Below are 14539 nucleotides of genomic sequence, written 5' to 3'. Positions count from 1 at the left end.
TAGGGATGTAGAAATTGTGTATGCACAAAGTACCTGTTATGTATAAGGTATCTAATGCTAGCCTATGGGAGTGGCCAGACATGTAAGCATATTGGTATAGGTTTGCCTGTGGTTTGATTGTCATCTAGTTATGTTGACTCAGGCCCGGTTCACATTAGCGTTCCCTGTCCGGATCGGATTCGGACCGTATACTGTACAAACGGAACGTACGTTCCGCATAGCAATGCAAAGTCTATGCGGACGTTCACATGCGTACGTTCCGTACAGAACGGAGCCGGATCGGATCCGGACTCCGGACACTTTTCCAACATGCGCTATTTTTCGGGTCCGGATCATCCGGCCCACGCACCCGGACCGGAGCCTGACTGCACCATCCGGAAATAGAAACCTATGGGGAACGGAAAGCACAGAACACACAGGATACAAACACCTGACGTTCTACCCCACTTCCTATGCGTATTCTAGCGGCCATTTCGGATGGGGACACATGGGCAGCAATGGAGCAGCAGTGACCTTACGTGCTGGAGCTGTTTGGCAGTATGTCGGAGGTGGAGGTGAGGCCTAAACGGCGGAGGACCTGATTCTACAGGTGCGCCAGGTGCACCTTCTGCTGACCCCAACAATTTTTTATTTTATTTCGCTGTTTTTACCACACGGATCCGGATGGCAGCCTGATGCATGCCTGATGCAAACGGACCGGATCCGGATCGGATCCGGATAGGAACCATATGGTTCCGATCCGGATCAGGTCCTGATCCGATCCGGTCCGTTTGGATGCCAAAACGCAAGTGTGAACTTAAAGGACTACTGTAGGGTGGTCGGGGGAAAATGAGTTGAACTTACCCAGGGCTTCTAATGGTCCCCCACAGACAGCCTGTGCAGCCACTTACTGATGCTCCGGGCCCCACCTCCAGTTCACTTCTGGAATTTCCGACTTTAAAGTTGGAAAACCATTGTGCCTGCATGGCCGTGTCCTCGCTCCGACGATGTCACCAGGAGTGTACTGTGCAGGCACAGACCATACTGGGCCAACGCAATACACTCCTGGTGACGTCAGCGGGAGGGAGGGTGCGGCTGCGCAGGCTCAGTGGTTTTCCGACTTTAAAGTCGGAAATTCCAGAAGTGAACCGGAGGCGGGGCCCCGAGCATCGGTGAGTGGCTGCGTGGGCACAGGATGTCTGTGGGGAACTATTAAAAGGCCCGGGTAAGTTCAACTCATTTCCCCCGACCCCCCTACAGTAGTCCTTTATTGGACTACTGTACTGCGCAGTACGCTCCTGGTGATTTCAGCGGAAGCGAGGACATGGCCATGCAGGCGCAGTGGTTGTCAGACTTTAAAGTCAGAAATTCCAGAAGTGAACCGGAGGCAGGGACAGGAACATCGGTGAGTGGCTGTGCAGGCACAAGAACCATTAGAAGCCCCAGGTAAGTTCAACTCTTTTTCCCCCTAGCCCCCTACAGCAGTCCTTTAAGTCGCAGGAGGTTGGTGGAGGAAGTATAGAAACCTTCAACTGGCAGTCTCTCTTGGGGTTAGGTTGATGGGGTACAGTGATCAGAGTGGACTTTTAAATATTTGTACTCAGTCCCTCAAGGATATTCCTATGCAGTTTATAAGTATTGGTAATCCACTTACCTCACCCAGCAGTTTAGCTACTTTACATTATTATGAAGTTGGCAACTGATGAAGTGTACTGACCTAAAAACTATAAACCTGCATTGTATGTTAATGACAAATGGAGTTGATGTACTCCTCTTCGTTTACGCATGGTTGTTCCAGATTCATATATTGCATAACTAACACTCATGGCCCAGAATAGGAGGGTCAACTGTCTAGATGAAGACAATGCAGTCTACCTACACCAGTGAAATAGGTAGAATGTTGGCTTGTTAAGTGGTTTGGCTGTATTTAGGAAGTACCTCAGAATCTCCTTCACTCATTATAATTTAAGAAGTCACTCTGCAGGAGCGATGCAACTTCTTTCAGAACAGTGGTGTAAGAACAGGTGAAATTGCTGTGCACTCGCTACTTGCGCACTGCAATTTTACTGCAGGTTGGTGAATATGCCCCATGATGTTGTGTTTTGGTTTTGTTGTACTTGAGTATAGTGACTTTTATCAGGATGTGAATGTCTTGTGGTAGAACATAGTAGCACCAGATTTCTGCATCATGTAGTATTCCTTGTATGAACCTAGTAATGGATGAGCAGTGAACATACATTTCCTTGTTTTCGGAAACTTTCTGAAACGTGGCTGGTGGAGCATGGCTGTCTCTGATCAGCTGAGTGACAGATCTCACTGAGTGCCTTCCATGCTCAGTCGCTTTAGGACCCCCAGCTTAGAAAAGATAATTATTTTCCCATTCCCAAGATTTCTACTTTGAATATTCCCACAAACCACAATGGAAAGCCGATGTTCCATCACTGTACAGTATCATGATCAGTTGAGCCATTTTTGTTTATATTTGTTTATAGCACAATGTTATTTATACTTTATATGTTTTGATTTCAGGCCTCTAGTGGCAACTATTACTTCATTTCGTACATTTTGACACCCTGCGGGGATTACCTTTGCTGTGAGAGTGATGCCCAGCGGAGGGCCTCGGAGTACATGCAGCCAAACTGGGATAACCTCTTAGGACCATTATGTGTTCCCCTCATCGACAGGTTCATCAGCTTGCTGAAAGACATACATGTTACTTCATGGTAAGTATGATGTGATGCATGGTAGTAAAGTAACCATGCAGCTTTATGGAGAGATAGGATGCTGAGTACCATGGAGAACATAGACTACAACCTTTACTAAAACAGTCTATCTAAAGTGTTTCTGCAGTGATAAAAAAAAAGTTCATCTCCTTTCCCATCCACTCACCAATACTTTTGTATTTCCTTAATGATTTTTCTTGGAAACTAGTGATGCATCATGACTTCCAGTTGTTTGCCTATAAATTAATAGGCACCCTGCCTGCTACTCTGGTATTACCACTTCACAGGCTCCCACAATTCACTGCTTCCTGGTTGTGGGCAAAGTGCCCAAAATAGTCATTTGTAGCCACATAAGATACTTATCATCATGAGACTCTTCTGAACTGCAGTGCTGGCCACAAATTATTAATCCTGTACTAGCACAGGGAGGTGGTTGGAAAATGTAGGTGATCTGTGCTGATTTGAAAAGCCTGGCTTGTGCCTCCACCTTGACTATCTCATGTGGGTGGTGATGGTATGGGGATTAAACCATATTTTCGTGCAGTAAAATTGTGCAACAGGCTTGGCAATAATGGAACTGCAGGATGTATCCAGCCAGGTAATTTTAATATATTTATAGCCCAAGTATAGACATCCAAAGCGCAAAACATTGTGCAGTGCTGATTAACCCTTAGACTGCCATGGATATCTATAGTTATTTCTGTGTTTCTGCATCCATACGCCACGGATATCTAATGACGTTTCGGTACAAAACTACTTCTGCCTGCAGTGGACATCTATAGGTGTTTTTGTTTCCTCCTACTCCTTTACCACAAATGCAAAAAGGCATTTAGTACAAAGTTTTGGCTCAGTGCCAACTCTACTCCGTTTTTGCAGAATTATGGAAATGGTACTGCAAATTTATACACCTTGAAAATTGACTAAACAAATGCTTTCACTGCAAGATTTGTTTAGTCTATTTATATTTTAGATTATTATAACAATTAGCATAATTCTCTAATCCAGCGCTGCATAATATGTTGGTGCTTTATAAATACAATAAATAAATAAATGAAATAATGATTAGCATAATTCTCCATCATCTGAAATGTATTTGCACCTCAATGACAATCCTACTGACTACAGTAATGTGGACTTTGGTACACGTAGATTTGGGCAAGACATTGAGTAAACACAATTCAAATATAGCTGACACAGGCTTGTAGCTTTTTAAAAAGTAGCTGGAAGACTCATTGTTAAAACAAATTAACCTGCAAATGCATTATAAAATGGAAGGTTAAACTAGAACTTTTGACAAGAAAGTTTTTAAAAGCAAAGCTGAGGCAAATCTCGAGTGAAAAATCCTTATTTGCCTAAGGAGGCTTCCCACCCTGTCCTGAAGACCTCTGCCACTATCTAGGACCCTTTAGAACAGCGGGGCTGCACTACTCTTCTGGCGAGAGCTTGGCCATGCTGCACTCATGCAAATACAGCAGCTGCTCATGCACAAGCGGCTCCTGCTTGCTGCACAGGCGTGGCCATAATCACACAGGCACAGTACAGCTGTGCTCACATCTGAAGAGGAGTGTGGCCTCAATGTTCATTCCCGGAAGCCCTTGTCGGAATTCCTTCGTGGAGTGGGAAACCACAATAGGACCCAGAGGCTTCTTTCTTCATAGGTAAGTGTAAGGCTTGACAGGCTATGTCCTCACTCAGTCCCTATGCCCCAATCTATTACCGCAGCTTTGAGCCCGGCCCACGTCTTCACCTATAGACAAGCCCCCGCGTGAACAGGACACATTATTTGTCTCCTGACTACGGTTACCCCCAGGTCTTAACGTGCAAGGCATACAGACTGATATAAAGAGGAATAGCCTGTTAGAGCCCTAATGAGGCTAGTAACACAGTTTAACAGTTCAGCAGTATCACACAGGGTTATTACCTGGATTCAGAGTAATGAAGCAATCAGCGTTGTGTCTGTACTAGCAGACATATCGATTGCAGATTATCCAGTAACAAGAGAGGGATCAAGAAATCCACAGGCAGAGTTCAGGTAATGAGTAAACCAGATATGATGCAGTTCAGACAAGACTTCATACAAAGTTATTCAACGGGTGATGATTATTGATCTGAGTTATGAAATAGTTCAAGCAGATTTGCATGCAGTATTATGCAACCGATAATAGATGATGCAAGTTATGACACAGTTCCTTTTAGTCTGCATGCAAAGTTATTCAACAGGTAACAGATGCTCCAGATGATATGTGACAAAATTTATGCACACTGTTTAGTTGGCTGATAAGGAATGTACTCTTATACTTATCGTCCAGTTCAAGTAGCATGCAAGGGGTATCTGGTAACAGTCCAAGGTCAGTCCGGGCGGCAAGCAAGGGGTGTCTGGTAACTAGCAGAGGTTGGTCCAGGCGGCAAGCAAGGGAATAACAGGCAAGGTCGGTTCAGGCAGCAGACAAGGATTTCCAGGAATCAAGCAGAGGTTAATCACAACAGACAAGAATAGTCAAATACAAGCCAAGGTCAATATCCAGAGTGTCAATAGCAATTGAGTGAGCACCCAGCAACTAGCCAAAGCTATGCTTATCACGGGCGATAACCGGGAGCACTCTGCGGGTTTAAATACAATACATCATCCAATCAGTGGCCGGCCACACTCCGCACATCCAATCACACAGCAAAGCCCTGCCTAGTTGTCAACTGTAAAATCAGCTGACACCGCTCGGTCAGCTGACCAGAGTCAGCTTACTATTGTTTACCTTTGCGGAGGGCGTACTGGGAACGCGCCCTCCGCCTATCAGAATGTGTGGTCTGTGAGCCCTCGGCAGCGTCATCAGCGGGGAACAAGCGCAGAGACCCGGAAGCAGCGGATTCCGATCAGGTCTCGGCAGAATCAACATTGACAACAGATATATTCTTTATAGTAAGTATGTGTTTTTGTACCCAAGGTATACTTAAAAGCACATTATTTTTGTTTCCATTGCCTAAAGAGGAACGCTCGCGAAAATCTTAAAATTTAAAACACATACAAATAAGAAGTACATTTCTCCTAGAGTAAAATGAGCCATAAATTACTTTTCACCTATGTTGCTGTCACTTACAGTAAGTAGTAGAAATCCGACATTACCAACAGATTTTGGACTAGCCCATCGTCTCATAGGGGAGTTCTCAGGGTTTTCTTTATTTTTAAAAGCACTTAGTGAATTGCAGTTGCCCGTCCAACTGCCAAAATAGTGTGCAGCGATCAGGGAGGCTGGCCAGCATCTTTGTATTAATCATTTTCAGGGAATGTCTTTATAAAGAATAAAGGCCATGCTGAGAATCCCCTATAGAGAGATGGACTAGCCCAAAATCTGTCGGTAATGTCAGATTTGTACTACCTACTGTAAGTGACAGCAATATAGGAGAAAAGTAATGTATGGCTCATTTTACTCTTGGAGAAATGTACTTCTTATTTGTATGTGTTTTAAATTTTAAGATTTTCACGATGGTTCCTCTTTAAGTTATCTCAACTGAATGTTTGTTATGATATAAGAGTGTATAAGCACTAGCGTGTTTTAATAATAACAAATGTTGTCTCTTTCAGTGCTTACTACAAAGAGACTTTGTTGAATGACATAAGGAAAGCCAGAGAAAAATACCAAGGAGATGAACTTGCCAAGGAGCTGGCCCGAATTAAATTACGAATGGATAACACAGAAGTACTGACCTCGGATATTGTAATCAACCTTCTCCTTTCTTACCGTGACATCCAAGTAAGATAACAGCAAGAGATATATTGTTCAATATATCATAATAGTGCACTACATGGAGTCTGTTAAGTAACCGATATTATTAGTAAAGTACTGTGTATCCTGGGAGAATATACAGTGGGATGCGAAAGTTTGGGCAACCTTGTTATTCGTCATGATTTTCCTGTACAAATCGGTGGTTGTTACGATAAAAATGTCAGTTAAATATATCATATAGGAGACACACACAGTGATATTTGAGAAGTGAAATTAAGTTTATTGGATTTACAGAAAGTGTGCAATAATTGTTTAAACAAAATTAGGCAGGTGCATAAAATTGGGCACCACAAAATAAGAAATGAAATCAATATCTAGATCCTCCTTTTGCAGAAATTACAGCCTCTAAACGCTTCCTGTAGGTTCCAATGAGAGTCTGGATTCAGGTATTTTGGACCAATCCTGTTTACAAAACATCTCTAGTTCATTCAGGTTTGATGGCTTCCGAGCATAGACAGCTCTCTTTAACTCACACCACAGATGTTCAATTATATTCAGGTCTGGGGACTGAGATGGCCATTTCAGAACATTGAACTTGTTCCTCTGCATGAATGCCTTAGTGGATTTTGAGCAGTGTTTAGGGTTGTTGTCTTGTTGAAAGATCCAGCCCTGGCACAGCTTCAACTTTGTCACCGATTCCTGGACATTGGTCTCCAGAATCTGCTGATACTGAGTGGAATCCATGCGTCTCTCAACTTTGACAAGATTCCCAGTCCCTGCACTGGCCACAAAGCCCCACAACATGGTGGAACCACCACCAAATTTTACTGTAGGTAGCAGGTGTTTTTCTTGGAATGCTGTGTTCTTTTTCCTCCATGTATAACGCCCCTTGTTATGCCCAAACAACTCAATTTTAGTTTCATCAGTCCACAGCACCTTATTTCAAAATGAAGCTGGCTTTTCCAAATGTGCTTTAGCATTTCTGTTTGTGCTGTGGGCGGAGTAAAGGCTTCCTCTGCATCTCTCGCTCATACAGCATCTCCTTGTGTAAAGTGCGCCGAATGGTTGAACAATGCACAGTGACTCCATCTGCAGCTAGATGATGTTGTAGGTCTTTGGTGCTGGTCTGTAGGTTGACTCTGACTTTTCTCATAATTTTTCGCTTCTCTCTATCTGAGATTTTTCTTGGTCTGACACTTCGAGCCTTAACTTGAACAGAATCTGTGGTCTTCCATTTCCTCATTATGTTCCTAACTGTGGAAACAGACAGCTGAAATCTCTGAGACAGCTTTCTGTATCCTTCCCCTAAACCATGATGGTGAACAATCTTTGTCTTCAGGTCATTTGAGAGTTGTTTTGCGACCACTATGTTGCTACTCTTCAGAGAAAATTAAAAGAGGAGGGAAACTTACAAATGACCCCCTTAAATACTCTTTCTCAGAATTGGATTCACCTGTGTATGTAGGTCAGGGGTCACTAAGCTTACCAAGCCAATTTGAGTTCCAATAATTATTTCTAAAGGTTTTGGAATCAATAAAATGACAACAGTGCCTACATTTATGCACCTGCCTAATTTTATTTAAACAATTATTGCACACTTTCTGTAAATCCAATAAACTTAATTTCACTTCTCAAATATTACTGTGTGTGTCTCCTACATGATATATTTAAGTGACATTGTTTATCGTAGCAACCAACGATTTATACAGGAAAATCATGATGATTAACAAGGTTGCCCAAACTTTTGCATCCCACTGTATATGCAGGAAATAAATAATGAGCATTGCTCTCACCGCCCGTCCGCCTTTAGTAGTGATAGTACTAGTAAACCTTCCCATCCACAAGTCCCCATTGGACACGAGAACCGCCGCCCACGCCCCTCCCTGTGTTATCATAAGCCAGCGCTGATCTGCTGTCACCAAAGAGAGTAAGAATCAGAAAAATGTATTTCCCCAAGTACCTGGAATTGATTGTGGCACTATAGGGTCATTGATTGTACAGTAACATACAGTGGTACACAGTAATAAACAGTATGGTGTACAAGCATACAGTTGTGCCATACAACAGTGGTGCATGAACATACAGTAGCCTCAGCAATAATATGAATCAGATGTCTCCGCAGTTTGACCTTGGAGAAAGGACAAGGAGAGACAGAAAGATATGAAGAGAAAAGTGAATCCCCTTTGTGTTGCAGCAGAACCTGGATGGCTAGGGAACTGAATCAGTGTTCTGGCTAGGCCGCTGACTCCCACAGCAGTGGTGGGATTTTGTTTGTCCCGGCTGGCACAGCGGTGGTGAGGACTGGATCCCCTGTTGTGCAGAAGCCGCATGAGAGAGGACCCTGGTGTGATACCAGCCTGGGGTTTTGAGATGGAGGCAGGATCCCTTGTAGCAGTGATTTAGGGCTGGGGGGGGGGGGGGGGGGGGCTCCCTGATTAGTGGCACCAACTTCAACTTGCTGAATTGTACAGGGGTGACCAGGAAGTAAAAGCTGTGCACAAGACAGGAGGCACAGCAATGGGAGAGTGAGTGTGGTCAGACAACAGGCTACCTATGGGGGGATGGGGAGGGGGAGGAGTTGACACATGTAGCTATCTTTATTGGGACACACACCTAATACTGGGGTCATATCAGGCTACCTATGGGGGGGGGCTAATACTGGGGCACATCTAGCTACCTATAATAAGGAAGACAATGGTGTGGGCACATCTTGCTGCCTATACTGGGAGAAGGGTACATCTGGCTCTCTGTCCTGGTTGGGGCGCTGCCTAATACTGGGTGTACATCTGGCTATCTGTCCTGTCCTGGGGAGGAGGGCCACCTAATCCTGTGATTACATCTCGCTGGGGGGTACATCTTCCTACTTACACTGGGGGAGGTGCGATCTACTTACAGCTAGGTCTACATCTGCTACCTACACTGGGGCAGACATAGTTTGCGGGGGGGGGGGGGGGGAATCTGGGGGGGGGTTTGCACTCTTCAGATTCTCCACCTCTCTGCCCTGGTGTCTAATATCAGGTTAATACTGGAAGGGGTAGAGATTAAACATTTATAATTATTAATGTACTGGAAATAGGACTTTAATAACTGACTTTGTCCCCAATTCATGTAATTAGAGTCACATAAACGGTTTCAAATCCTCTTTGTAAAATTAAAATTATAAACTGATCATGTGGTACTCTGTATTAAGAGATTTGTATTGGACATTGTAAAAGGATGAGCGGTGGGTGGCTACAGAATTCACAAGGGAAAATGTTTAATCGGCCTTAATTGCCTTGTAGATCACTAACATATTGGCAAGAGAAAGTAACAAAACCTCAAAGCAGATAACAGTTCATATAATCTAATTTAGAGCAGTAGAAGCTGAATCAAGTTGCTTTTTAATTTAAAGAGAACCTGATATGAGAAGAAGAGCGTTATTGCTTTCTTCACTTTAAAAATACTACGTACTTGATTGTTATGTAGACTCTGCCTTTAATAAAGAAAAAAACAAAGGAAAAAAAAAAAAAGAATGAGATAAACAATTGTATCTGTAGTCTTCCTAAATAGAGCATTCCTAGAATCACACAGTTTTATTTTGTGTTTAAAAGCTAAAATGTATGTTTAACCTTTCATTGTCTCAGTTAAACGACACAGTCTTTTGAGGTTTTACAGCACCCACATTGAACTATATACAGAATGGCAATATGCACAGTGAGGTAAAATACAAGATCAGATTTTTTGACATAACAAAATTACATACTTATGGAATTATATATCAAAGCAAACAGGGGAGGAGGCTAGTTCAGGCCATCTGGGGGTTACCCTTCTTTCAAAATGCTTGTGAATCCCCCCCTTCCCCAATACATTCGAAAAAGTAGCATCGTGAAATTCCCTCCAAAATGAACGTTAAAACAAGTACATTATTGTCAGTTACTTAAAGAGAACCCGTGACTAAGAATTGAACTTCATCCCAATCAGTAGCTGATACCCCCTTTTACATGAGAAATCTATTCCTTTTCACAAATGGATCATCAGGGGGCGCTGTATGACTGATATTGTGGTGAAACTCCTCCCACAAGAAATTCTGAGGAACATGGTACTCCAGGCAGTTTCCTGTCTGTGAACCCTGTTGCATTGTGGGAAATAGCTGTTTACAGCTGTTTCCAACTGCCACAACAGAAAGCAGCAGCTACATCACCTGTCAGCAGTAAAAATGTTATCATGTGATAAATGTCAGAATATAAATCAGGGATTTAAAAGATTTTACAATGGGAAAACACTGACTAAATTATTTATACATAATTATTGTAAAAATTAAGCACTTTTTTATTACATTATTTTCACTGGAGTTCCTCTTTAAAGCTATGGCTTCTGTAGAAAAACACATAGAGTAATACTGATCTTGTGTACATTGGAATCAGGTAGGTGTAGAACCATCGTAGGATTACCATATGGCTCACGTAACAAGTAAAATTAAAGCAAATCTCTTTTAATACATATGTAGAGGGAAGGTACTGCATACCATAGAGCCTCAGTCAGTCCCATTGTTCCTGCGCTGTCCCCCTTCGGCACTCCCCAGGCAGCCTTCAGAAGTACTTGCGACCCCAAGTAGCTTGGAAGACATTTGAAAGTGGAGTAGAGAAAATTCAGTGCTTGGTTATTCATTAGAGGCACGGGTGAAAGCAAACAAACATCCATAATGCTCATGTGCAAGCCCGGTAGATCCACTGGTATACGTTTATCCAGATCTTTTTCACCTTTGGGCAATCCCACTAGATGTGAAGATAGGTAGCCTGAGCCTGGCAGCTTCTAAAACTATGGCCAGTTGACTCTCTTGAAAACTTTATCATTTAAGAGGGGATCACATACTATATACATAACACTTTATAGTTAGCTTCTATGGTACCTGAACAAATTGAGATTTTAAGAATTTGTTTCCATATATTTTCCAGGACTTCCATAGCAAGCGTGATGCCAAGATCCCTTTCCCATTTTGATCACCTTGTTCACCAATATTAGGATTGGAGAATTTAATCTTGATACATTTTTTGAAATAAGGCCAGGGATCTACGGACCTTTTTATTTATTAATTTCCTACACTCAAAAGTGTTTCTCGACCAAGAGTTTTATGGTTTGTAATTAGTTGTCGTTAGAGTCACGCCACAGTGTGACTCAAGTCCCACCAATGAGAAGGTGTGTGTGTTTATCTCAGCATGTCACAGGTCAATTCAGATACCCTTAAATGACTGACCCACAGCAAGGATGCCTATCAGATGTTATGCCTTTAGTGGCTTCATGCCTATTCGAAGCATGTAACCCAAACTCTACTGGATCTCCACATCTACCGCTGAGTACCCGCACATTGTACAAAGTTGGAAGGAACAGGAAAAGTTCACTTTCCCTTTGATTTCTTGTGATTCCAGAACCACTTGTTCTTGTGATTCCTGAACTACTGATTTTTTATTTCTGTTATTGCAGACCTCTCTGCTTACGGCTTTGTGGGCATAAAATATCCCCAAAGAGCTCAGAAGGTTTGTGGGTGGCTGTCCTGTATCTCCAAAGTAAATAGACAAATACCGGTACTTTCTATCTATTCCTGCTGGATATTTACAATGTACATAGCATTCAATCCCTTATGTCAGTTGAAGGCAGCTCCTCCATCACTCTCTTAATTTCTCTTTTTTGGAGGCTTTGAAGAAATAAATGCGGATTGTAGGTTTTTGTGATCATTACATTACTAGTCATGGTTCCTGTGCAGATGTCGTGAAGATTTGTTTTGTTTCATTTCAGGATTATGATGCCATGGTCAGACTAGTGGAAACTCTGGAAATGCTGCCAACCTGTGATTTGGCAGATCAGCATAATATAAAGTTTCACTACGCCTTTGCTCTCAATCGGTAAGAATCTCATGTTGGTATACTTATCTGTTAGTCAGACTTGAATTTCAGTTCAGTCTGAGAAGCCACACATGACAGCACAACATCAGAATATGTCTCAATATGTTGCATTCATGCTGAATCTAGAGAACATGAGTGTGCATTATTAAAGTAGAACTCTTTTTAACTAATAATGCCCCAGGCATTGCTACACTGATGAAAAAAATGCTATGGCAATGTAACAAAAAAGGTCCTTTTATGCATTTTTTTCAAAAGAGAATCAGGACTACCACCTATGCTGGTTGGCAAATGCAGCAGTATGATGGTGTCACCATGATTGGCATCTTGGACAGAGTTATATGTGGGCAAACCTCACCCTACTCCCACCCACTCAATGCTCATAACTTTTTCAATAACATTTAAATATCAAACAAAGTTGTGAGCAGAGCTGCTTATCTTTAACTGGAAGCTGTGCTTCTGTGTTTTCTGGTAGCATCTTTTCAAAGGCACAGAGAGAGCAGAAAGAGAAGCTTCACTCCTCCTTGGTGGACAGCTGTAACCAACACGTTGGCTTATCTGTAGCTCAACCTACTTGTATGTGCATCCCTCTCTTGTCAACTCTAGGCACTGTAATGTTTTTAAATAATGGATACATCTATAGAATGAAAGTTTTCAAATTGAAACCATTACTGTATTTAGGATGGACTGAGATACAGGCAGACTTGAAGTAGCATGTTACTTTATCTAGCAGCAGATAAACACCTGTGTGTCACTTATGTCTGCAGGGACAAGATTCATTTTGATAATTCAGTTGAAAAAGCAATGCTGATGTGCCAGAAGAAAGCAAATTATTAGATTTTAGCTTACAAAGATAATTTCTGTTGGTTGCCATGGGCAAATGTTCTTCATACCTGAAACATTATCATAACCATCAGTAAATAACATTTCAGAACTCCATGAAGCATTAAATCAAAGTATCCACTTTGTTGTATGAATTATTATGTTATTAACTTCTTAAACATTTTCATTTACCTATGATATGCTTAGAATACCGTAGTTGCTGTTACTGTCACTTTCAGTCTTGTATGTGAATATTGTTTCATGGGACTAAACAGGTCTGTCTTTTCTAAAGCCCCATATACAAATTAGATTAAAGTTGGCTGAGGCAGTTGATAATGACCGCCTAAGCCGAATATCCGATGTGTGTACAGCAGACCCCAACCAGACCGCCGCTTGGCCAGCGATAATTATTGATTATGCTCCACAAAAAGGATAGAACTTGTTTTTTGAGAGAATTTGAAAGATGGCGATTTGTTTTGGTATCTGAGTGTAAGCCTAGCCTTAGAGCTCTGCTATACCTGAGATGCATGGTAACTTGTGAGCACATCAGTTCTGATGGATACCCCATTTGCGGTACGGTACTTTAACCACTTCCATACCAGCAGTCTCTGCAGCATTAAGGGCCAGAGACTGCTGGTACGGTAAAACGCTGCTTCCCGACGAATTGCCACACATACCCGCCGCTGTTGCCACTCACGACGCTGCCCCATCGCCGCAGGCTTCTCTCTCTGCTGTCTCTATAACGGCAGAGTGCTGACAGACGGTCAGGAACTGCTTTCATTGGCTCCTGACTCTGTCTATCAATTGGAGCCAATGTGATTGTGATCATGCAGTCAGGAGCCAATGAAAGCGTCTCCTGACCTGCTTACAAGCTCTGCCGTCTTATAGACAGCAGAGTGAGCAAATTGCGGCGGCTTCAGAGCATCGAGAACGGCGGGGGCGCGTTGTTCATCAGGACGTTGAATCTACGTCCCGTCAGGGCCGCAGCACCACCTGCTGGATGTAGATTCATACTGCATTGGTCCAGAACCAGTTAATTTGTGTGGTAAGTGAAATGTTTGTAAATAAATGCATCTGATTTGTTAGCAAGCAGTGTAATTGCTTATCAGAATCAGAATCAGAATCAGAATTTATTATCGCCAAGTACAACGGTGGATTGTACCCGGAATTGGTTTTGGCGCATACAGGGTCGTCGATGAAAAAGAAAAACAGGAATAGCATACGGTTAAGCATACATAGACATGGGACAAGCATACATAGGACAACATTACAGCTTGTGCGTATAATTAAGCAGAGTACAGCATCGCATACAGTTAAGCATGGTACATACATATAAACAATAAAAAAGCAACAGTAAAAAGCAAAACAGAGCATTACAGCATACACGTACAGTTAACGAAATACAAAACATAGCAAGAAC

The 14539-nt window shown here is 42.4% G+C and overlaps 1 protein-coding gene across 1 annotated transcript in view; it reads left to right on the top strand.

The window, feature by feature from the left end:
- The window catches only part of LOC137545218 (mitogen-activated protein kinase kinase kinase 15-like), a 110359-nt gene extending 98055 nt beyond the window's left edge, over positions 1 to 12304 (top strand). Inside the window, exons 4-6 of the mRNA XM_068266342.1 lie at positions 2509 to 2702; positions 6280 to 6448; positions 12194 to 12304. Of these exons, the coding sequence (XP_068122443.1) occupies positions 2509 to 2702; positions 6280 to 6448; positions 12194 to 12304 (474 nt within the window). The remainder of the gene's footprint in view (positions 1 to 2508; positions 2703 to 6279; positions 6449 to 12193) is intronic.
- The last annotated feature ends 2235 nt before the right edge of the window (positions 12305 to 14539 follow it).

The sequence above is a fragment of the Hyperolius riggenbachi genome, chromosome 2, assembly GCF_040937935.1.
Source record: "Hyperolius riggenbachi isolate aHypRig1 chromosome 2, aHypRig1.pri, whole genome shotgun sequence".
NCBI classification, from domain to species: domain Eukaryota; kingdom Metazoa; phylum Chordata; class Amphibia; order Anura; family Hyperoliidae; genus Hyperolius; species Hyperolius riggenbachi.
Note: the sequence above shows the minus strand (reverse complement) of the source record. Positions and strands in the feature narration are given on the sequence as shown.